The 26652-nt window shown below is 40.9% G+C and overlaps 1 protein-coding gene across 4 annotated transcripts in view; it reads right to left on the bottom strand.

The window, feature by feature from the left end:
• Positions 1 to 26652, bottom strand: part of LOC149164347 (uncharacterized) — a 309541-nt gene that overhangs the window by 160537 nt on the left and 122352 nt on the right. For all 4 annotated transcript variants that reach the window (XM_089432068.1, XM_089432067.1, XM_089432069.1 and 1 more), the window contains 4 exons: positions 24952 to 25051; positions 24723 to 24796; positions 24419 to 24487; positions 9779 to 9856 (listed from right to left, as the gene is read on the bottom strand). In XM_089432068.1, coding sequence (XP_089288194.1) covers positions 9779 to 9856; positions 24419 to 24487; positions 24723 to 24796; positions 24952 to 25051 — 321 coding nt within the window. The remainder of the gene's footprint in view (positions 1 to 9778; positions 9857 to 24418; positions 24488 to 24722; positions 24797 to 24951; positions 25052 to 26652) is intronic.

Genomic DNA, 26652 nt, shown 5'->3' with positions numbered 1-26652 from the left:
CTGAGGGTTGTTCAAGGACTGTGTGAGGAGTTTAGGGCTGCCCTAGTGCCCTAACCAAAACAGCAACGAACAGCAGTATATTCGGAGCAACGTTTGTATCGTGTGTTGGTAGCTAGATACATGGGACAGCAAGGTCACTTGGTGGAGAAAGCAATAGGACAGCAATCTATGACATGGTGCAGCGAGGCTACAATGGGACAATAGCAATAGCATAGTGTTGCAAACTCATTAGGACAGCAACAAGGTATAGCATGGCAAATGGGACAGCAGTATGCCAAACATGGAATGGCAATGTCACTAACAGTGGGACAGTAGTGGCAACATAAGGTGTCGCAGTATGATGTGTGCAGCATGGTTATGAGGTCCAGCATAGTGATGATGAGTGTAGCATGGTGCAGCACGGTGAGCTGCAGCATGATGATGAGGAGCAACACAATGATAGGTGCAACATGGTGATGGAGTCACCTGGGAGAATCAGTTGAAGTAGCTTGTCTTCAACTGAGTTCGGCGACCTCATGTATCATCTACTTAGAGATAATCTATGCTCTTATTTAGACAAGTCAAAGTGTTGACTTCTGTTGTATATGTACTATCTCTCTCACTGTTGAACTATTGAAGAACATATAAGAAGAATTGATCAAGGGTTTCCCCACATTGGGTTTGTCCTTGGCTAGCGCCACATCTTGTGTCCTCATGTCTTGGCTTGTCTTTTGTGATCTATGTTTATGTTCTATCTACAATTTACTTTAATGTTGATGTGATTGCTAATTTGGAAAAGATATTGAGTTAACTATGAAAATTGAAATAAATTGCTCTAAGCATAGAAAATACCTAAAATTAACACCATGGCATTGCGGTGCCTAAAGGTCCTTCATGTCTTCATATAGTTTGAGATCTTCCATTTTATTTGTACATTATGAATACCTCCCTAGTTAAAAGGGAGTGTTGGAAAAAGTAACTATGTTCGGTCTTCAATAATGTACTTGGATCATTATGTAATGTACTTGTCAAAAGAATAAAGAGAAAAGAATTATTATTAGAACAATGACTTATTAAAGCATGGGTTTCATGCTTGGGTCATCATTATATTAGTCAAAGTCCCCATTATGGACTCCTGGGATTAATATTGATTTTATAGAGTCATTGTATTGTTGGACACCTAATCCTAAAGGGTTAGTGTGGAAGCCGAAAAGACTAAGCAGTCCAAGAGACCTTGGGATCTAAAACCCAAGAGTCACAACATTGTATTATAAATGTACATCTTCTGTTAATAAAAAATGTACTGAATGATTTATCCTTCATATCTTTTGTGCTGTCCATGTGTGTTTAACAGTATATTCAAAGAGACCCTTCTTGGGCTTTCGAATCATGTAAAAAGGTTTTGTATCAAGTCAAATATGAATTATGTGTCCTCCACATCATGTCGGCCTAAGGAAGATCAAGTCAGCCTAAGGACCCCCATTCGACCCACTAGAAGCCTATATATTGAAGGAGGTCGAAGTCATTTGAAGCACTCACTCTCAAGCAAGTTCGATATCTCAAGAAGAGCTAGAGAAGTGCAAAGTCTGTTGTCGGGAGGACAAAAGAAGTGTGAGTTTGGAGGAGTCTCTAGAGAAGAAGAAAATCCAATTTTTGGTGCCTCTCTCTCTCTGTTTCATGGAGTTGTTGCCTAGTCAAAGTTGTTGGAAGGGGTTGAAGATCTTGGAGGGTGACATGGTGTGGAGGGAAAGTTTGGTCTTGATCTAGGGTAAAGAGTCTCAAAGAATATTATTGAAAGGAAAAATTATCTTGACTGGGTTTTCCCCTCAAGGGGGGTTTTGCCCTCACATGTGCCTATATCTTGTGTCTCTTGTTTTGTGATCTTCATATATGTATAATTGCTTGATGAAAGATAAGATAATAAAGAAGTAAAAGAAGCCAACACACTCACAAGTAATTATCAAGAAAGGAGAATCAAACCCTAATACAATATACTTGATTTTCCAACATAATCGTACACCTATTGCAGAAAAATCAGGCACACATCTCGAGGCATTTATCGATGTTTTAAACTATACAAGACGTTCAGGAAATCGAGCATAGTTTTCGCGCAAACTGGCACTATTTTCAAGGTGGTGTTTGTGCATGGTTTTCGATATAAGTACATATTATTTAATGCTAGAAATTATTGTTGTAAACTCATCCTTTTTTGTGAGTTCATAATAAAGATTTAATCTATTGGTTTTCCCTTCGGGGTTTTTCCAAGGGAATTGCCCAAAATAACCTATCATGTTTATGGGTTTGCTTTCTTAGTTTCTGCTCTATATTTGAAGTAAATTATTCAATGTGTTTTCATTCATAAGTTCATATTTAAATGCATTTATGGTTGAGCAATAAATGAGCATTAAACTGGCAAAACTTGTTGAAACTGAAAACCATCATATTGAGTCAAGAAAAATTTGCATGGTATTAGAGCATTGATATTGAAATGGGAAACCAAACAAGAAAAGGTTGAGAACTTTCTTGGTTTTTAAGAAAAGGCTGAGATCTTTCTTGGTTTTCGAGAAAAGGTTAAGATCTTTCTTGGTTTTTGAGAAAAGGCTAAGATCTTTCTAGGTTTTCAAGAAAAAGGTATTTTTTTTTGGGTTCTCAAGGAGAGGTCTAAATTTTTCTAGGTTCTCAAGGAAAGGTCAAAACTTTTTTGGGTTCTCATGGAAAGGTCGAAATTGTTTTGGCTTCTCAAAGAAAAGAAAAAATATTTTTGGGTTTTCAAAGAAACAACAACAGGGTTGAGGCTTGAAGATAGATTGGAGGGGGGTAGGAAATTTCAGCCCATGGAAAGAGAGGATAGTATTGATTCAAGAGGAATATGAGTTGTGGGACATAGTTGGGAAGCCTATCACAATTCCTACGGATGCAACACTATTGGTCAAATATAACAAAAAGAATGTTAAAGCCAAAAGGACTATCCTTGATGCCAATAAAGACCATGTAATTCCTATTAGTTTCTAAAAACCCAACAAAGAAAGAGTTGAAACTAAACTTTCAAAAGGCTTTCATCAAACATACTAAGCTTTTCTAACTGTATAATGCAGCGAAAAATAAAAATTGAAGACATAAGCACATAAAATATTCAACACCAAAAATTTACCCAAGAAACCCCAACTGGGGAAAACCTACAATGCATGTGTTATATTTATTTCTTCTCAAAAAATTGCTAATTCAGGAAATTAGAATGAACAAGGAAAACTTCCCTTCACTATCAGCAACCCTTGAAATTCTCACTACGCCCAAACTATTTTGCACCCAACCCACTCGGTCTCTCCTCCTGCGTGTGACCTTCTCTCAGCGTGCGCACTGTACGGAATCTGTATTGATCTATATAGTCTTTTGTGTGGCCTTCCTAAGATGAAACTCGGCTTGGCTATAGAAATCACTTAGTTGGATAATTTGTGGGCCGTATGGCCTCTTTCTTTCTGCCCTCATGTGTTAGTCGTAATGCCCTAATGCTAAATAAGTTGGTTGCAATAGCTGAGAAGAACACACGCACAAATCTGATGCACAAGTCTAACTTCCCACCAGTTGTCTTATCTCCCCTTTATAACTCGACCTGGGCCCCACAAAGCACTCACAAGGCTGTGAATACTTTAAAATATTAGGCTGGCACAAATTATAAATTGACTTTAGGAAAAATAAATTTTTCCTAAGTTAATACATAGGAAATAATAAAAATCTGCAAGTAGTGGACTATGGGTCCCTCTGCTAAATTTAGTGCATCTCTAAACTTAGGTGAACCCTTCCTTTTCTATCTCCATTCAGCAATTCCTCATGTTACATGTAAGAAGAATGCATGTGAGATGTGGGAATTTTTATGCAAGTTATACCAGAATTCAAACCAAAACAAAAAGATGGTGTTGAAAGAGAAGTTAAGAAACACCAAGATGATTAAAACCAATACAGTTACATCATACCTTACCTGAGTGTCACGGGAACGTGATGAGTTGGGTGTTGTTGGTGAGAAGTTGGAGGAATCAGAGTTGGTTACAATAGCCTTGAATCTAAGTCACTTGACATGGGGACACGGGACACGAAGGACACAGGGATTTGAGTGTCAAACACGGACACGTTGACCCCTCGAAACAGGACACGTTAGGACACGTTATATATTATTTTCTTAAAATATATATATATATATAGTTAAAATATAAATAAATAAATATATATATAGTTAAAATATATATATATATAGATAGATAGATAGATATTAAAAATTAGATATTTCTTACACAAATTCTCATTAATGATACAAATTCATTGATTCAAACATAGATCTTCATCTAGAGGTAAGTTTTACAAAGTAACATTATGCATACAAATACAATTGTGACATAAATGATAAATCATCATACATATTCATCAATGATCCAATAGGAGAAAGACCAGATACTATAGTTTTCTCATTAAGTCATCAAAATCAAAATGTGTACAGTGTTACATAGGTAGTAGCAATGCCAATGGCAAATAGAAATAGCAAATACAAAACAACTACAAGCTTAAAGGCAGTAGGTAGCTCATGAGTCATCAATCCTCATAATCAAAATCAACATCATTGTACTCATCATCATGGTCACCATTGCTCTCCTCTGTTGCATCCTCCTCCTCTGTATCCAATGTCATCTCTACATCTGGTGTGGAGGATGACCCCTCCACAATATCACCATCATCAAAAGTGTTTGGCTCTAACATTGGCTCATTAAGATCCATGTTGGCTAATGCCAACTCAACATTGTTGTCCAAACCCATATTATTAGGAAAGACATCACACATCTTTGTCTTTCCCTTCAACAACTCATCCCTCTGCCTATAAATAAGACGAAGATTGGTGCGCACATACACCATTGTCTCTGCCCTGGACTGCTTAAGCCTGCTCTTCTTGACACTATACAAATTCCCATATGTGCTCCAATTCCTCTCGCAACAAGAGGATGAATTCACCTAAGAAAGGAGGCTCATGGCTAACTGTTGTAGAGGAGGGCTTATTGCCCCATGAGTTGCCCACCAAGAATAGGGATTCTTACCCCCCGTCTCTAATCACATCATATCCTGCAAATCGACCAGTGCCAATGGAAAACTCTGCAAAGGCATCCTCCACCTCATCAAGGGATGCTCTATACTGAAAAATCTGCTTCAATGCAGCTTTCCTCCCCTGTGAAATTTCCCCATCCATATGAGGAGAGAATCTGCGGGAAGGTCCACCATTTAGCCACTCATGGTTGCAGCATTTTGGGTTCAATGAGTGAGCCAAACAATGTAAAGGTGTACAATTCTTGTCCCATTTGTTGACAAGAATATCCTATATGGTTGTGAAGAAGGTCTCTGATGATGTCTCATACTCAGGGCACTCACTCTGTAAAATAATGCTCCTCATAGACTCAATCATGGCATCCCATCCCTCATAAACCTCTCCTAGGATGGGTTGGTTTGTATCTACAAATCGAAGCAAATAAATGAAAGGGTCCATGATCTGAATAAGTAGATCTACCCTCTCCCACCAAGCATCATCTAACACTGTGTCCACTCTTTTTGAGGCTGCTTGATCTGTCTTGCTCCAAAAAGGCCAAAACTTTGAAATAACCATGGCCCCAAGAGCAGTCTTGACCTCCCTCAACCTCTTCAACATGATGAATGAAGAGGCAAACCGTTTATCCACAATCATCAACAATGATAGATTGGTGTACTCCTTGTAGATAATGAGGGCATTTTTATGATTTTGTACGAAGTTGCGGATATGTCATGCATCCTTAATAATGCTTCCAATCCAAATCACATCAGAAGCAATAGATTTAATTGCTAAATTCAAATAATGTACAATGCAAGGTGTCCAAAATACTTGTGGATATTTAGCTTCCACAATCATGCCAGCAACCTTGCAAACAGATGCATTATCTGTAATGATTTGCACACAATAATCAACACCTACATCTTCAATAACTTTAATAAACAACTCACCCATATACTGTGCATCCTTGTATTGTCCAAGTGCATCCACTAATTTTAAGAAAACTGGACCATTCAAGGAAGACACCATGAAGTTGATGAGTGGGTTTCGTGCTGGATTTGTTCATCCATCAGAAACAATGCTAACCCCAGATGTTGGCCATGCTAATTTAATAGACTCAAGCATTTTGTCCACCTCTTTCTTTGCCTTCGTCAACAATGTGGTTCTAAGCTTCTCTGACCCGGGAGGCACATACCCCAATGGAGCCCCTTGAGTTAGAGCTCGGCACATCTCAATAAATAAAGGTGAGCATGCAACATTAAAGGATATGAAGTTCTGATAGGAAAAAATGCAATGGTGAGATCAAGCTCTTCCCGTTTCTCTTTCTAAAAAATCTTGTCCATTGGACCATGTGCCACTGCCTTTCTTTTTGCTGCTTGTCCCCCACCAGAACTCTCAAATGGAAATTTGTTGTTGCTTTTCCTCAAGAATGGAAGGGGCTCTTCATTCTTGCTTTTTTTAGATGTTGCAACCACCTTTGCCATACCAACATTGGCTTCTTTTCCATTTCCTTCCTTTTAGTTAAAGACACCTGTGTACATGCTGCAATTCCACAACTTGGTAAAGCCAACAAATGAGCTTTCGCACGTAAATATGTGCTCATGAAATGCTTTTTGCAATAGTTGCATTTCCAGGCAACATTGCCTCCTCCCTTCATCTCGCTGCCTGGCCCTTACTCTCTTGTGACATATTTCCACAAGGGATATTTGTTATCTTGAGGCTGTTGTCTTCCTTCAACATTTGAAGTTGTTGTTGCAACCCCACTTGCAATAGAGGGAACACTTGCAAACCCTGATGAAATTGGAAGAGGAGGGGCATCTCCAATGGGGACATTCTTCCCCTTCCTTTGCCCCTTCCCTGCTGCCCTTGATTGAGCCATGAATGCTGTAAAAAAATAAAGAAAAAATGCACAAATTTATAAAACAAATGCATATGCTAACTGCTGTAAGAAAAATGCAAAAAATAGAGAGAAAATGCACATATCTGTGGCTTGAATCACCTCCAAAATGCTCCCACAGCCTTTGCTCTTAGCTCTCACACACCCACAGCAAACCCACAATGACTTTGGTGAAGTTAGAATGGCCAAATCGCACTTTTATAGCCACGTGGAGGGCAAAAATTCGTGACACGTGTCCTAGAAACAAGACACGATCGGACACGATCCGGAAGACACATGTCCCACCGAATCATGTCTGATTCGTCCGATTTGGGACACGTAGGGCCAGGGGAGCGAACCCAGTTTCTTAGCCTTGAATGGTTTTTCTAAACCATGGAATAGGTTTGCGCGTGCGATTGTTTCCAGGGAGAACAAGCCCATACACCAATTTGGTGTCTGGCTTGGCTATGACCTTAAAATTGGATAATAATAATAATTATATTTGTAGTTGAGCAGCAAAGATACCAAGCAATTGAATCCATAGCCCAGTGGATAGACACTTATTGACAGTTGGTTTCTCATTGATCAGCAGCACAGTTTGAGAGTACAGAGATTCAATGGTTCTTGACAGTTAGTTTCTCACTGATCAGTAGCACAGTTTGAGAGTACAGAGATTCAATGGTTCTTGACAGTTAGTTTCTCATTGATCAGCAGCACAGTTTGAGAGTACAGAGATTCAATGGTTGCCGACATCTTGTAGAGGGATATTGTTCCCTTGAGTCGCCAATGTTAACCCCAGTAGCACTTCTTGCCATTGAAGGGTCAAGGTCCAGTAAGACTCAATCACATTGGATCCAAACTCCACCTTAAGATCCACACCACTCTCTGTAAGATTTGTAAAGTACTCCCACTGACCTATCATATGGCTGGAGGCCCCAATATCTATATACCAAACACTGGTAGATGTTGCACTCGTGGAAAGAAGCAAAGAAAACTATTTCTCAAACTGAATGGAAAACGGATCCACTTCAGCTGAAGCTGCAACCCGTTTCTTCTTCTTCTTGTTACACTGACCTGCACAGTGCCCCAACTTATGACATGCAAAACACTTAAACCTTGTTCATGTCCTTTTTCGGTTCACCCTTTGACTTAACCCCACCTTTAGGACCTTTCTTGGATCTTTTCTTGCTCTTTGTTGAAAGAGTAACATTTTCCTCATCAACCCTTTGCTGCTGACCTATATGGATAGAACAAAGTTTAAGCTCCTCCTTCATGAAAGAGTAACGTTTTCCTCATCAACCCCTTGCTGCTGACCTATATGGATTGAACAAAGTTTAAGCTCCTCCTTCATGAAATCATCCTAAAGTCTCTCCCAATCAGACCCCCTTGTTTGTAGGACAAGGGGCCCAGCTCCGCACAGCGATTTAACTGCTAAGTCTACAAAGACATACATACTCTACCCGGCTCTTGTTTTGAACCTGTGACCTCTTAGGAGGAAACACATTCTCCTAGCCATTAGGCCCACTCAAGCTGTAGAATTTTACTTAAAATACTGAGGAAACCAAAAATACAATAAAATTGAATGACGATCCCTTAAAACCTACAACCTACAACTCGTCTTGATAGTACACTCCTCCCACTGAAAAATGAGCTGAAGTCGACCACTGGGAGAAAGTCATCTAGTCAAGTGCCAATGATGAAAACATCTGCTATACACGAAGGAACCCACCAAGTAAGGCTAATGGCCCATGGGTCTTAACGTACAAATTTGATTGATAACACAACACCAATAACAGAAATACAACTTAGCCATTATCATTGTCCATAGGTATCCATTGCAATAATGTTATTGGGTAGTAGCCATTATCATTAACAGAAAACATGAAAATATCAATAGCTGAGTTATGTATTTATTCTGATTAGCAGCATACCCATCACAAAATAATAATAATCATAACCACATTACACAACAATATATAGTAAGAAACCCAAGTGCGGGGAGAAAACATCACTGAAGCTTGTCCTTCCATGTCTGTATGTAAAAATACAAGGAACTATAACTCTATACATAAGTACACAATGCCATCACCTATTCCACCTCAAAAAATATTAGGTCTTATTCCATATTAACAACTACTACAATGACAACAATAATCTCTAGCCCTCGAGGACCTCTAACTGTCCTTACATATGCAATGGACACCCCAACTAATTCTCAACCGAGACCATTTGCATTCCATATGCTAAACTACTCTTGACAATGTCAACTTTGATCATCTGGTAGACAAGACAAAATCAAAATTAATCATTTGACCAAAACCCATGCAACACATAAAGTGCCAAAACAAAGTACAATAAATACTTGCAAAACAAAAATTGAAAGTTCTGCACTTGATCACTTAACTTCCTCTCTTCACATCTACAAACACAATTACAATCACTGGTTGGAAATTTTATATGTTGCATCCTAAAGAGAATGTCTGAAGTAATTTTTATATTGACAAAAATTGTAAAATGAATTTGGTATTGAACAAACTTTATTTTGTGAATTACCACAACTGGTTGCAATAAAAAAGATATTCTACCTCTAAAATCTCTAAAAAGATATCCTGGCATTTTGCTTGAAATAGAAGTTCAGAATCCTAACCCATCATCAAAACATGGACATGGCTGCAGACCAAAGCTACGTGGACACTCCATTTTACGAAAATGATGTGTGTAAGAATTCACCAGGCATCCATGCTCAAAAATTAATCTCTACTTTTTAGGAAAAGAAAAAGCACCTCTATTTAAGGCTTTTCAATAGTTTGTAAATTTAGATAACAGATTCATGGAGCTAGTGCACATGAGATAGTTTATCTTACTCGGCAAAGCGGGAAAATCTTGCAAAGTTGTTTTATTACAACAGATTGATTTTGCAGAAGCACTAGCCGGACTGCTGTCTGCAATATATATTACAAAAACAATTGTCAGAGATAACTGTAAAATCAGAAACTTGACTCGCAAAAAACACAGTAGAAAATCTCTCTCCTGATCTCTCTTATCGATAATTATATCAATCTTCATTTTCATAAGCCTTGGTTCTGATTTTACAATTGATGATCACAAATTGACAGTGCTTTTCTCTTCATAAAGAATGTCACGGATGAAAATTCCCAATGGGATCAATGCTTGGTACATAATTACCAATATAGCATCATCCAGGATATTTTATAATGGGATCAACTTTTGAAATACATTTATTAAAATGTGTTATACCTCTTGATGGGATCACACCTGCAGTATAAATTCCCCCTGATCACTTTTCAAGTTTTTATTTATTAAAATTTAAAAACAAGTGATGATGAACATGGCGAGTTGGTGAGTCCTAGATTAGTAAGAGATAGGACCACATGTTCAGTCACGTGAGAATAGAATGGAACATCAAACATTGTTAGCCATGTGTGTTTGAGTCACATTTTGAAAGATTGCTGATAAGCATACTTCATAGCTTCACTCAAGGTTCCCAATAAAAAGAGTGATCACCAAGTCCTCTATATACATAAGATAAGGAAATTTGATTAATGTCCAGCAATTGACCACAAGAGTAGGTCAATGGGACTAAAAAGATGTGTCCAGTGTGAATATATGCAGTAATGCAAAATCAATTCCTATAAACGATGAAAGCAAAAGAGAAAAAGCAAAAATAGTACATCATAACTAAGAGTTGATGGAGAATGAATAAGTTGCATTGCATTCTAACTTCCCTGTCATCTTGATAGATAAGATAAGATAAGATAGATAAGTCCAAGAAATGACCACATTCAGTAGGTCAATATGACTAAAAAGTACAGCAAGTTTTACTACACTGTGACAGAGCAAAAGTAGTGCCTATTGCTACTCTTTCAAAAGCAGAAATTCAGTACACTGTGACAATACAAAAGCAGTGCCTATCGTTACTCTATCAAAAGCAGAAAAAGAACTAAGTACAAAGCTAAAAGGAGTACAAAATAAGTGCAAAAATAAACCATATAAATAGAAAGAATGTCAAGACATGCTGGAGACAGAGGCAAGGCCAGATGAGGAGAGAGAGGAGGAAGCTCCTCAGCCAACATCAGCCACCACACATTTGAAGTTGTGGTTGCAAGGTAAATGTGATATCCCCAAATTTATAAACTATAGAGAAGGCATCACAATTTTGGCAATTTTGGACTTGGCAATAATTTTTGGCATTAGCATCACATATTTTGGGTCCTTAAACTTAGGAGAAAGGGAAATATTTGATTTTAGGTGGGTTGTGGGGGCCACCCACAAGGCATACGCACTCCCTTAGGCAGTACACTATTGTGGAGAGAGGAAAAAGGGAAGGAGAAAAAACGCACTAGTGGAGTTTGGGGCCCCCATGGGAGAAGGAGAGCAGCAAGTATAAATAAGAGGTGAGGACCAACATTTGGGGCCTGTTACCCACCATTTTGTGGGTGATATCCCTAGGAGAAAAAATTTCTACATGATAGTCCTCAACCGGCAGCCCCTCGCAGCCACCAACTAGCTCGATGTGCCATTTCCCCGCCACCTGAGCCAGCCATGTGGTCTCTCACCCATCTATCATGATCGTATATTTGAAGGTGGGCATTGTTATTTGGTAGTTTATTTATCATGCAAACTTTGGGCATGTATTAATGGGGTGATTCAGCGGAAAGAGTGGTCTAGGTCTGTGCTCTTGTACCCTAGGTCTCTTTTGGGATGTTAACCTTGCACCCTAGTCCCATGGGATCTTTTTAATTGACCTATTGGTTTTAGGGATGGTACTACATGGGAAACCTTAATTTTGGTTGCGTGGTCCCACTCCCTGATTCGCATATATTACTCCCCTTCCTCTCATTACACCCCCAATCATCTCTCCTCCTAACTGGGTCCACATAGGGTCAGCCACCCCCTTCCCTTGCCCCACATCTTGGGCCGGGCCTGGAATGATGGCCGGAGGTTGATGGAGCTAAAAGAAAAAGAAAAAACATAATTGGCCAAATTCAACAGGAAATTGTACCAAAAATGCAAAAGATCGTTGGGACAAAAGCATTTAACACGTGGGCAAAAGAAATGACATGAGCTATATCCCATTCCATGGCCATCACCCTGCTTCCTACATGGCCCTTGATGAGCCTCCTTTATCAATTAGGAACCCATGATTATCCCAACCCCCGGTCGACGAAGAACTGCCCCACCTTATAAGGCGGTATCCACTGCTATACTTTACGCATCTTGCTCTCATTACCTAGAGCCCTGAGCAGTTAACCAAAGAAAATCATAAAAAAGCAAAAGGCATATGAAGAAGGGTGGAAAATCAAGGCCAGGGTAACTCATGCACCACGATTGCTCCCTCCTACACATTATTTACCCAAGTGTGGGCTTCCCTTTTATTAGTTACCCTTGTACCATGGCATGTGATCCAGGTTGCCCCCTTTCATTCCCTACTCCATTCCATCATTATGCCAGATGCCACCACCATATGAAGGATGTACCACGGACATACCACCCCCTTTAGAGGTAAAAACCACCTAATAGGATGCCCTGTTAACCCTATTTGGAGCTAGAAGAAATTAGCAAATGCCAAAGCCCACTATCGAAGGGCATGCCATTATGAAGTGCTCACTTGTTATCCATGGTTTATAAACACTTTTAATGATCTGGTGTACTGGAAGGCACGGGGATGCATTGGATCTTATGCAGGATTGCAAGTGGTTTCCATTTTGGTTTAGTCTCCCTATACGGGGTCTTGACACCAAAGGGCTACATTGGCACATGTAGGGTGTCTGTAGAGAGCCATGGGCCTCCACAGCATCAAACAACACTCCATGGATCCTCACAGCCATTAAAAGAATGCTCATGGTTCACTTATTGGACGAGGAAGATGCACCTAATCCATCATGCCTAGCTAGCCCCAAACTTGCACCATACACTTGGCAGATGATCCAGGACTTTCACAATGATGTGGCATCATCTACACCATCATTCTAGCCCTTGCAGGCGATCTACAAACATCTTCGATTTGTTTGAAGACCCATGAGGACACTTGTGTGCCCCCACATGTCATTTGGAGCACCACAAGTTATTACAAGGGGCAATCCCTTATCCATTTCTCTTGGGAGTTCAACTACACATTATGGCACATATGGACTCCATTAGGTCTCCTCCAAGGCCCAACGACATGCACTATTCATTATTCGACCTCTTGAGAGGCTTATTCTTTTGTTTATGAGCTAGTTTGGTGGGCTTGTCACCAAAAGTTAGTTATTTTGCACATTATTTTATTGTAGGGGCTAATGTAGGCCTAATTAGCTAAATCAAACTCATTAGAAGTGTATAAATACAAGTGATGTGAATTCATTTTAGCATCATCACTTGGTTGGACTTGTATCTCTTTAGAGAACTTCGCTATCCTTCTTGGTGGACGAAATTTTGGAGCATGGAATGAATTTTGATGTTTGGATCATTTTCTCTTGTCTTGGAGCTTCTTGTTTGGAAAATTTTTGATGGTTGGATATACTCTAATACATGTAAGTGCAATTTTAATGCTATTCTTTGCTCTATTTTTGTCACATACATTGTTGCTAGGATTTCGCTATTCTAGGGCTAATTTGTTGCATCTATTATTACGAAGTTGTGGAAATTGTGTTTCTCGATAGTGATGCTTCATGTATGGGCCATGTATGATGAGTGAATGTTCCTAGGGATATTTCATGGTTGAAATTTACCTTGATAAGACATCTATTTTGCAAAATGAAGTATAACGTCTTTGAAGTTGCTCTCCTTTGCCCTAGTGCTAAGTGAAGCTGGCTTTAAGGCCTCCTTGGCCAAGAAAATCAAATTTGAATACATAAGCATTCTTGACTCCAATCTCCCCAAAGGATTAGGCACTGATCTACCATAGGTGATCACCGTAAAACTTATTTTTCTTTACCTTCTCCTCTTCTTTCTAGGTCTAGCCCCATAGGTCACCTAGGGCATCGAATATCTCACAATCTAGCCATCCAAATACTTCGATTTTTGGTCCACAACTGCGCTAGTCTGTCCTTAAGAAGCCCTCCAAATTTCATGAGATTCCGGCAGTGGGATCTTGAGATATCGCAAGCCCTAGATCAAAGACCAATTCTTTCCTTAAGCTAATTACATCACAGAGATCATTGTACCATATTTCATTGGTTTTTTTTTCTTTGATCCCCTTCTTTTCCCTGATCGGTTCAAGCTCGTCATTGGTTGCTAATCCCTCCCCCCTTGACCTAACCTGGGGTCCATTTGGTCCCATGTGGTCTCATTTCCTATCAAAGCTAACTTTTCAAGGATCACTTAGGAATCCAAGTTCCATAAGGATTTTGAAAAATAGGAAGCTCCATTGCATGACATACTCCCTAAACCTAACCCTCAAATCCTCATCAACCTTTCCTAGAGAAACCCTACACCTAGCTTACAAAGCAAGCAAGCCCTAATTTTGAGTTTCCCCTTGGAGATGGTGATCGGATTCACTTCTTATCCATTGCATTGATATATTCTTTGTAAGTGAGTCCTCATACCGGGTCTCCTCCCATCAGTGAAAGTCTATAAAGAGTAGGGAGCCTTAGCTGAGGTGACGGTGGGGTAAATCTCCATTGTTGCCCTTGTCCTAGCAATTGCCCCTTTAGGATTCCCATTAGGACCTGTGCTAGTTTGAGCAATAATAGGGCCTTTTTTCAAATTGAAATCTAAACCATTGTTCGCTTGAGTTGTTGAGCCACGTCAACAACGTGCTGCTAGGACAAGAAAATTTCTAGGCGAAAAATCAACTCTTCCTCCGTTGAACCTTGAGTGTCACCCTAGGAGAGATTTCACACTACACCTTGGAGTTGCTCCAGAGATTATTGCAGGAGCATCATCATTTGCAGGAGTTGTTTCGGAGAGTATTGCAGGAGCATCATGAACCTTGAAATTTGTTGAAGATTTCCTGTAGTTTGAGGGGTTGATTTTGAAGGGAGATTGCAGGTTGAATCTCTCATTTCTAGAGCAGCACAGAGGCTCACTGGCAAGGTCTACGCAAGTCTTGGAGGAGTTGGGCTTGAGGGGTGAGAAAGCAAGGGAGTTGGAGCTGATTTTTGTGGCCTTCCAGTGGAGGATTTTGGGGTGGCTTTCAGGGGAATTTCTAGGAGGTTTAGCACTTGTTGCAAAGCTATTTCTTGAGGGGTGCGTATTGCTAGTCAAGGAGGAAATTCACACTTTTTGTGGGTTTCTCAGCTACTCGTTTTGAGACTAATTCCTTTCTAGCTCTGGTGGAGATAAATTAGGAGAGACACCAGCTGTAATTTCAGGGGATTCCAAGCATTAAGGAGGCAGATAGCATCATTCCTTCCAGCAACAATCATAGAAATTTTTGGGTTAGCACAAAGCCTTGGTGGTGAAATTCTCCAGCACTTAGGCAGCAATTTCACAACCTGGGATTGACCATGCTCGTTGTAGCAAGCCCAGGTTCCTTTGTCCCTCATTTTATTGTACTTATTCAGTCTGGAAATTTTAATAAAAGATCCAGTTTTGGTGCCAATATATGTATTTATGATATTTATGTGTGTTTGAAATTTTGGGTGTGGTTCATGAGCATGTTTTTCTATTACTCACTGTTAATTTCCTATTAGGAATATTATAGTGGTATCAGAGCATGTTCTTGGCCAGTGTGGGAGGAAGCAGTTGGTAATGCCACCCTGGTACTAGGGCGTGGTTTTTCAGAGGGGCCAAGGCAGAGGTAGAGGTAGAGGACGTGGTAGAGAAGGGGGTCTTGACCTCTTTTCATACACTGAGTTGGACAACGTTAGAGAATGCATGGAGGGCCAACGGGGTGATGAGCAACCGAGACAAGAGAGCCAAACCCAGGTTATGGATGAGTTGTTGAGGGTGAACTAGCATATGTTGAGGCAAGGCCAACTGATGAGGGACATGATGTAGCAAATGATGGGCTTGCAAGTCCATAACAACCAAGGGCATGAAAACAATGGAGATGGGGGTTCCAAGCAAGACGCAGGAGCCACCACACGCAGGGGCATGCATTTCAATGGCCGCATACTCTAGTGCGTGGTCAGAACAGTCATCCCACTACGTGACAGTTCATGGATGAGCTGGAGAGAGAGAGAGAGAGAGAGAGAGAATCGAACCCTGTTGCATATTTGGTGCACTCTGTAGAGACGGGGATTGATGAGTATGAGGGGCCAGACCCTAGAATTCAGAAAGTCATATCCTTTGGGGAGTTTATACACCTCAAGGAGAGACGCAAGATTGGAGTTGGTACATCTTACAGAGGAGGGCAGTCGAGCCAGGAGGTGTAGAAGATAGTCGAGAAGGTCACACTTCCCAACTATCATGGATCAGCCAAGGGTTCAGCCAGGGCATGGGTTCAGAAGTTGGACACTTACTTCCATCTGAACCCCAAGAGTGAGACAGACACCATTAGGTTTGCCACATTTCATTTGGAGCGGGGTGCGCAAGAGTGGTGGTACCATGGCCTAATCACACTTGGGCATATCCACATCACCTCTTACACAGAGTTTACCAGGCAGTTGATCGAGAGATTTGATAGGAAGCACCTCGAGTTACACTTCAGAGAGTTGGTGTACCTGAGACAAATTGGCAACGCGAAGGCATATATATCAGAGTTTCTGAGGCTGGCAGTGATGGTCACATACATTTCGAAGGCCCGGTTGATTATGTTATTCGTAGAGGGGCTAGCTGACCCACTAATTGGATAGGTGAAAGCCCACGACATTGATGGATGCCATCTCTGGGACCAAAGATATGATTGACATAGTGCCCAAGACCAAGGCTCCTTTCCCCACTAAACCTACTGCTCTCCAAGGGAGGGGGAGACACTAGACAGACACACTGGGAGGTTGGGTGCGGTTAGCTCGATGATGAGACTAGGAGGGACCTCTAGAGGAGGAAGTTATGTTTTACGTGACAGACGTCGTGGTCACCGGGACACAAGTGTACCAAGGGCAAATCCCATTACATTGAGGTGTACTCAGACAACGAGCCCAAGGATGACATTGAGCAGGAAATGGACACAGGAGATGGAGGACCCCAGTCCATGGGATGTGGACCACCACCACAACTGCCGCCTCAAGGAGGCCCATTGCTGCCTATTGGAGGAGTTATTGCTTTACTTTGAGGAGTTCTGAAGTACCTAACATTGCGGATCCAGGGCACAGTGCAAGGGCAGCGTGTTTCAGTGCTAGTGGATAGTGGGGCTACCCACAACTTCATCGATGCCTAGATGGTGGAGTTGAGAGGCATACACAAAGACATTTGAGGGTCTTTCAATGTTGGTACCATGGGATAGGACGATGCAGTGCACGAAATATGTCCCCAACCTGACCTTGACAATGGGAACTACTCTGTGACTGATCATTTCTTTGTGGTGGACATTCCAGACACTAATGTGGTCACTGGTGATGGGTGTCCAATGCTTGTATTCATTGGGGCAAGTCACCACTAACTAGAGGAAGTTGGAAATGGAATTTACCATACCAGATGGGAAACTGGTTGTGTTGAGGGGCATGCATTCTTATCCACCACAGCCAATATCAACCCATCGAATGGAGGTCGACTTGCGGCATGGGGATATAGATGTTAATCAAGGTTGTCATTGATGTCAATATGGCATTGGTCGAGATGGAAAATATTCTTGAGATGCCTAGTTCTAGATGATGATGTCATGACTCTTGTTTGACAAGGATGCCATCAATTAATATGTCAAGCCACTAATGAAGAAGTCTTACTTAGTGCCAAGTGCCAAGTGCCAATCATGTGCCTTGATTGATGATCTAGACCAATGATGTATCTAATATACAAGCCCTTGATGACATGGTTGGAGACTACATGATGACATGAACGTTGCACTATTACATGTTGACACTATAATGAATCACTTGGTGACATATGATGACGTAGAGGACTTCATGATGACGTGAAAATAATATAAAGACATAGTTGGAGTCATAACAATGAAGAAGCCATTAATGACCTCATGCTGTCCCAAACATTTTATGCACAAAAATTCAAGGGCGGTCACAAAGAAAAATCATTTTTGACACCTTGGAGGCATCTTTCCACAATGCGTCATATACCATCTTCAAGAGGACTTTTTCCTCTTTCCAATGAGCCCTTACTTGCCCTGAAACTCCCAGTGGTTGGTGAGATAATGAATTTTTAAGTTAAGATAAAAATACCTATCTGCTCGCCGACCTATACCTGGACACTTTAGTCGGCCTCCATACTTAGACGTGTCTTTTCGTTTTGCCTTGCAAGAACACTATTTATAGGGATTCTGACCTCATTCTTTTGCAATCAATTCGGTCATCCAAGATAGAAGAACGAGCTGCTGTTCACAACTCGTGAACTCAAGAGAGGAAGGCTTAATATTTGAGAAAAAGGAGATACTTGTGTGACTGGACCCTAAACATATTGATTGTGTATTATCTCATACTCTGAACAGTGATTCTTTTAGCTCGAACTGTGGTAAACAAGAACATAATACAAAGCAAGGGTATACGGAGATATTTTGAGAAATCTTTTAGATCTATTGTAACAGTCCTGGAGACACATTTAAAGCATTATTCTGTAGAAATTTTGGACCTATAAAATTGCAGACCTGAGGCTCAGACCTGTGTTACCTCAGAAATTTCGGACCTATCTGCAACCTGACCTGTGGCCTATTACAAGACTGTAAATTCAACCTCTTCAGAATTCTTCCTATTGCAGACTTCGGCCTTATTGCAGACATCAAGTTACAATGCTGCAGGCATAAGGCTTGGTTGAGAGAGACCTTGGTTTGTTGGAGAAAGATCTCTTTTTATTGGAGACAGTTCTCAGACCAGTATAGAAGACCTCATATTAGTTTTGTTGAAAAAATCTCAGACTTATTCAGTTATCACAGATCTTTGAGCTTGTTATAGAGACAATTACAGACCTTGTTGTTGGGCAACCTGGACTGTATTGAGCATGTTTTGAGCTCATTTAGATGGCACATTTTTGAAGACAATGGAAACAGTATATTGGGGTAATATTATTGTAGTTGTTCAGGTCCCTTGAAGCAAGCCTTTTATAAGGTGACTGTGGAGATACTTTGGAAGCATTCAAGACCATTCCTTCAAAGACTTTTGGAAGCAAATCAAGGACCCTTGTTGAAGATTGTTAAGAATATCCTTGGAGCAATTGAAGAATACTTGAAGAAGGACATCCTCTGGACCATGATGCACTGAAGCCATCATGAGGTGACGTTGGAGAATTTTGTTTGGGTACCATGAAGGATAGTGGAGACACCTTCATGTGAAGAGATCAAGGTTGTCATTGATGACATAACATGCAGACTACAATGAAGACGAAGATTGACAGGGCTCATTGAAGAAGACATTGGGAGTCGCGAAGTATAACCAAATACATCTTGACAAAGTAAAGCTAAGGGTTGGAGCCCAAGAGGTTGGAGCCTCGAAAAGACAATGTCAGTGCCTTGGAAGATAGGGATGGAGCACTAGAGGATCGGAGTCCTCAAGATAGCAAGTCGGCGCCTAAACCAGATATAGGGTTGGAGCCCTTGGGGTTGGTGCCTCAAAATTGACAAGTTTGGAGCCATGGAAGTCCAAGTTGGTGTTTGGAAAATATAGGTTGGAGCTTGGAAGATTGAAGATCGGTTTCTTCATCTAGGGTTGGATCCCTAAATATATTGTACTTGATTCATTGTAAAGAAGAAATTAATAAAAGCATTTATTCTTATTATTTATTTTGTGTTCTAAATATAAGTGATCTAACTGGTAAAAATAACAATTGAAAAGAAATATTGATTCACCCCCCTCTCAATATTAACAACAATAGAGTGGGCAGTAGAGCTTCGATATCAAAGATCGGATCCCAGTCATAACAACCACACCTGGATATCCTAGCACACTTGGAGAGACATCAAGCAGTTTTTGTGGATATCCCTTCAAGCATGCCACTGGATTGTGGGTTCGAGCACACCATTGAGTTGGAGGGGGTACATGCAGTGATCACCACTCCCTACAAGCATCCCAAGGCCTATCGGGACAAGATCAAGAGGGCCATCCAAGAGTTGTTGGCATTGGGGCACATCGGACCTAGCACTAGCCCTTTTGCTTCATCAATAGTGTTGGTGAAGAATAAGGATTGGACCCTTCGTATGTGCATTGACTACAGGGCGTTAAACAAGAAGACTCTGTAGAACCGGTACCCCATACCCCGCATTGATGAGCTAATGGACGAGCTTAGAGGAGCCAAGTACTTCTCTAAGATTGACTTGAGTTCGGGATACCACCAAATTCAGGTGAGGGAGCAAGACATTTCGAAGACCGCATTTAGGTGCCATTATGGGCACTTCGAGTTCCTGGTGATGCACTTCGGGATCACCAACGAACCTGCCACATTTCAATGTTGCATGAACCACGTGTTCCGCAAGCACCTACGCAGATTTGTTCTGGTGTTTTTCGACGACATTCTTATTTACAGCAGGACGTGGGAGGAACACCTGCAGCACTTAAAACATGTCTTGAGCATCTTGGAGGAGCAGCAGTTTTATGCCAAAATGTCCAAGTGCGAATTTGGGCTGACTGAGATGCTTTATCGGGGACACGTGATAAGTGAGGACGGGATTAGAGTCCACCAGAAGAAGATATGTGCCATCCTTGATTGGCCTATGCCCAAGAACGTGAAGAAGCTAAGGGGCTTCTTGTGCATATGCACATATTACAGGTGCTTCATGAGGGGATTTTCTCAGCTTGCGGCACCCCTTACAGACCTCACGAAGAAGGGGGCATTCAGTTGATCAAACACAGTGCAAGAGACCTTTCACTGCCTCAAGGTGGTCATGAGTACTTGCCTGGGCCCTGGTCTTGGCATTATCGGATTTCTCTCAACCCTTTGTACTGGAGTGTGATGCATTAGGTGAGAGCATTGGGGCAATATTGATGCAGGGAGGTCATCTCATAGCTTATGAGAGTCAGAAACTCTGTGACTATGAGCAACTATACATTATCTATGACAAAGGAGATGCTAGCCATAATGCATGCGCTAGCTAAGTTCCAACAGTACTTGGTGGGCAACAAGTTCAAGGTGAAGACTGACCACAACAGTCATTGATTCTTCCTAGAGCATAAGGAACTTCAGGAGGGGCAGCAGAAGTGGGTCAGCAAGATCCAAGCTTACAACTTTGAGATAGAATACGTCAAGACTCAAGTGCAAGTAGAACATAGTGGTAGATGCCCTATCTAGGAGGCTCGCGACTCTATCTCTGATGGATACTACACGGGATTGGAGAGTGCAGCTCTTGGTGGAGTATTCCAAGGACCGGCAGGCCTGCAAGATACTGCATGGCACCTTCGGAGATGACGGGTTCTGAGTGATGGATGACGTGATATACTATAAGGACAAGATTTACTTGGTGTTGGGGTCACAACTCAGGGAGAGGATTATGCAGGCAGCCCACAATTCTCCTATGGCAGGTCACCCTAAATTCCTCAAGACATATAGGGCCATCAGGGAGCGTTTCTCTTGGAGGGGTCTCAAGGGGGATGTGTTGAGGCATGTGCGGGAGTTTGTGATTTGTTAGAGGAACAAGGGAGAGGCATCTCACCCAACAAGTCTACTACAACCTCTCCCTATTCCAGAAAGGAAATGGGAGAGCGTGTCCATGGACCTCATCACTGGCCTCTCGGTTGCGCAGGGGCACGATTTTATCTATGTAGTGGTGGACAGGTTGACCAAATTCGCCCATTTCTTCACTATTCCATCCAAATCTTCAACCTCACAGATTGCAAACTTGTTCTTTCGGGAGGTGTTCAAGCTGCATGGTCTTCTAAAGACCATTGTTAGTGACCACGACAGCAAGTTCATGGGGCATTTTTGGCAGGAGTTTTTCAGGTTGGTGGGCACAGAGCTCACTCCCAACACTAGTTACCAACCCAAACAGATGGGCAAATGAAGATTGTAAACAAATGGCTGGAGGGATATCTACGCAACTACGTGACCGGCCAGCAGCCAGCATGGGTGAAGTGGTTGCACTTGGGAGAGTACTGCTACAATACAACCTACCACATGTCGATCGGTATGTCTCATTTTCGTGCCCTCTATGGTTATGATGCACTTTCATTTTCTGACATGATTTTTGGAGACATTAGGGCACCGGGGGCTAGAGATTAGATCTGCAGATGGCGCAAAATCAGCAAAAAAAGTATGCTAACCGGGGCAGAGTTGAGAGGTAGTTTGAGGTGGGTGACACGGTCTATCTGTGCCTCTAACCGTACTAACAGTCATCACGCAAGCATAAAGGGGCATAAAAGCTCAAAACCCGATTCTATGGGTCATACAAGGTGACTAGGAGAGTTGGGAAGGTGGCCTACAAGTTGAAGCTTTCACCAAGAAGCAAGGTGCACAATGTTTTCCGCGTATCATGCCTGAAAAAGGCACTGGGGCAGCAGATCACAGCCACTACAGAGTTGCCACCATTGGATGATGAGGGCCAACTTGAACCTGGTACTAGAAGCCATTCTGGAGGTGCATGAAAGGAAGCTCAAAAACAGGACTGTTAGGGAATTTTTTATCAGATGGGAGGACCTTCCAGAGGACGATGCAACATGGGAAGGGGCACAAGTACTACAACATCCAGCACTGAAATTGCTTGAGGACAAGCAAATTTTGGCAGGAGGGACTGTAATACCCCAAATTTATAAACTATAGAGAAGGCATCACAATTTTGGCAATTTTGGACTTGGCAAAAATTTTTGGCATTAGCATCATATTTTGGGTCCTTAACTTAGGAGAAAGGGAAATATTTGATTTTTGGTGGGTTGTGGGGCCACCCACAAGGCATGCGCACTCCCTTAGGTAGCACACTATTGTGGAGAGAGTAAAAAGGGAGGGAAAACGCACTAGTGGAGTTTGGGGCCCACATGAGAAAAGGAGAGCAACAAGTATAAATAAGAGGTGAGGACCAACATTTAGGGTCTTTTGTCAAATTGAAATCTAAACCACTGTTTGCTTGAGCTGTTGAGCCAAGTCAACAACGTGCTGCTAGGACAAGAGAGTTTCCAGGTGGAAATTCAACTCTTCCTTCGCTGAACCTTGAGTGTCACCCTACGAGATATTTCACACTACACCTTGGAGCTGTTCCAGAGAGTATTGCAGGAGCATCATCATTCCTACTGCATGTAGCTGGGTGCAGAATAGAAATTCGTGGCACTATGGGGAGGCAGCATTCTTGCTTGCTAGTTTACGGGAATTACAAGAGTGGGGAGCCTTGAAATTTGCTGAAGATTTCCTGTAGTTTGAGGGGTTGATTTTGAAGGGAGATTGCAGGTTGAATCTCTCAATTCTGGAGCAGCACAGAGGGTCACTAACAGGGTCTGCACAAGTCTTGGAGGAGCTGGGCTTGAGGGGTGAGAAAGCAAGGGAGTTGAAGTTGATTTTTGTGGCCTTCCAGAGGAGGATTTTGGGGTGGCTTTCAGGGGAATTTCCAGGAGGCTTAGCACTTGTTGCAGAGCTATTTCTCCAGGAGTGCATATTGCTAGTCAAGAAGGAAATTCGCACTTTTTGTGGGTTTCTCAGCTGTTGGGTTTGAGACCAATTCCTTTTTGGGTCTGGTGGAGATAAATTAGGAGAGGCACCAGCTGTAATTACAGGGGATTCCGAGCACTGAAGAGGCAGATAGCATCATTCCTTCCAGCAGCAGTCATAGAAATTTCTGGGTTAGCACAGAGACTTGGTGGGCAAGTTCTCCAGCACTTGGGCAGCAATTTCATGACCTGGGTTTGACCTCACTTGCTGTAGCAAGCCCAGGATCTTCTGTCCCTCATTTTATTGTACTTGTTCAGCCCAGAATTTTTAATAAAAGATCCAGTTTTGGTGCCAACATATGCAATTATGATACTTATGATTGTTTGAAATTTTGGGTGTGGTTCATGAGCATGTTTTTCTCTTATTCACTGTTAATTTCCTGTTAGGAATATTACAGTAAACCAAGACAGGTCCTTAACACGAGTGTCAGAGTATGAAAAAATACTCCTATCCCACCCACTTTTTGGGAAAAATGGCAGAAGAAAATAGCTACTTTGTTGACTCTGAGGGTAGAAGCCTAGAAGGGCATAAGGTGATGAAAAAACCATGAAGACTGTAATTTGGAAGGTCACTGAGACACAATGAAATAGAAGAAACATGTAGCATTAACAAACCCACATTCCAAACCTATTACACCTTCAAAATATGCATGTGATACATAAACCAATAATGAACACAAGGAAGCCTAAAACTACCACACATATATCACCGAAGCTTAGTAATAATATCAAATAAAAAATTCAATCCATCAACTTAAACAAAGTTAAATTAGAATAGCGTTCCTTAGGTTAGAATACAAAATATTTCCCGAATATAAACTAGACTGTCGCAATGTCACCATTATATGTAACAATTCTGTTCTTTTGGTAAATTTTATTTGTAACAATTCTTACAAGGCCCAGGCTTTGGGTGCAAATTAGATCTGAATAGAACTTCAACTGTTCCGTTCGGTTCCTCTCCAACTGAAAGAAAAACAATCACCAGTAAAATATAGTTAGAATAAAGAACGTGGGCTGAAAATTCCAGCACATTAATGTAGTTTTGTTTCTTAGACAGGAGCAAACATCATGATAGTTAATTCTTTTTAAATACAGCATGCAAATCCATGCATCAAATGAAAAGAAAATCCAAAGTGATATGAAACAACATCTAACAATTACAAAAATGCATGGAGAAAAGGTACAGTTTTTTTACTACCTCGGCAGAAGCTCGATCAAGTAAGTTCTTTCTGTTATTCAAATCCTTTGTTTTCTCCTCAAGCTTAGACTTTTCTGTTACAGACAACATGAACTTCTTAAATACAGAATTTCTCTCACCCAAAAGCAAATCGCACAGATGTACTCTAGCAGATCAAGCCAATGACTTTCCTGCTAGACCTTGAGGAAAGCATATTCAAAGGAAGCACAGGATTTTCGAAACAAGAAACCTTGAAAAAGTTGATTCTCCTCCAGATGAAGCCTTTCTTTTAGCTGCGCAATCCTTTCAGCATGAATCAGTCGCCAGTGCCACTGTTCATCTGATTCACGCTGGCCCACATCTAATCTAAATCAAATAAGCATTCACATAGACTTGAAAGTAATATCAATCGTACTATTGATTCAAAGGCACTATCCTTCTATTTAGAAACCTTACCACGACACAAAAATATGCTTGCAAGTTGATATTCCTTGTGAGTCCTATTGAATAGTTCCCAGATTAAAGGAAAAGAAGTTTGTCTAATGCAAAACATGAATACCTATGATAAATGTGATATTTCTACAATTTTATTATGGACTGCATTAATGTCTTCTCAATGGAAAGAATTTTTATCACAAACAGAACAGTTCTTTTTGAAAGTTTAAATGATCACATAGATAGCAAAAGGCAATTTAATGGAACTTGTAGATTTTCTTTTTAAGTGAACACGAAACCAAAATTTAACGCAGCATGTAAACCTGCAATACGCAGAAAGGGGCTACAGAAACCGAAAGAAACAGGAAGTGGCAGTTGGATTATAGAAAATCTCACAGGAATGAGACAGTGGAAGTACATGGAAAATCGGAAAAATAACCCTCCATTAAGACATAAAAATTCCATGGGAATTAGACAGAAGTATATATAAAATTCATAACAATTTCACTAGTAGGTGGTTTCCCATCCATAATTCATAATGATATTGTCAGTCGCAGGCCCATCACTTACATGACAACTAAGGTTATTAACTTATTTTAGGCTTTTACAACTAATTATTAAGTTATTTTAGGCTTTTACAGTTCCTTGAATTGTTGAATTGGTTTTGGGTATGTAAGTTGACCATATTCCCATTTGTAAGATACCTAAAACCTTACTTGTTCCCAACTGATGGGTGAAGGTATCACACGTTGGAAAAAAAAAAACTAAACTATGGACACAGTTAATTTCCCAAAATTATTTAACAATTAAGGTTATTTCCTTATTGTAGTTCTCTAGCTGTTGCAGGTCTGTAGGTACTGCTACAACTCTCTCTGCATACATCTTCAAACCATGCAGAGAGCAGGTAATGATGCAGTAAGCAACAAGACTGCATTCCACACTCTGCGCGCATTGGAAATGCAGATAAGGGAAGAGCAACTCGAAAATTCGGCTCTGCACTCCACAATTAAGGTGGCGATGCAGGAATGCAAAAACTCAGTCATGAAAAGAAAGAATAACAAGACTCTCCACATTCTGCATTCTGAATGTGGAAATGTGGAAATACAAATAAGGGAAGAACAACTCAGAGTTCCAGCTCCACACTTCACAGTGGATGCCACACGGCGGGAACTCAAGCATGAGGAGAAAGAGGAACAAGACACTCCAGATTCCACATGCGGTATGCGGAAATGTAGAAAACTTGGAAAACAGCTTTTATTATCTTCCTACTGTTATATCTAGATATATACACTGATATTATAATCAAAACTATTATTAATCAAGAACAAATCAGGTAGACAAATAACCTGGCAAGAATGTAATTTTTGTATACTAATTAATATATGCGTAGCTAAATTATAAAGAAAATAGCAGAGTCTTTTTATTATTTCAAAAGGAACACCCTCAATTAGAGAGAACAAATAAGATCAAAAAGTAAACGAAGAGGTTCTTCAAATTAGATTTTAAATAAAACATT

Source organism: Pinus tabuliformis, chromosome 5_1 (assembly GCF_031772625.1).
Source record: "Pinus tabuliformis cultivar Carrire ecotype Pingquan chromosome 5_1, CPIR1, whole genome shotgun sequence".
Classification (NCBI taxonomy): Eukaryota; Viridiplantae; Streptophyta; class Pinopsida; order Pinales; family Pinaceae; genus Pinus; species Pinus tabuliformis.
The sequence above is the reverse complement of the archived record's forward strand: the minus strand, read 5'-3'. Positions and strand labels throughout refer to the sequence as shown.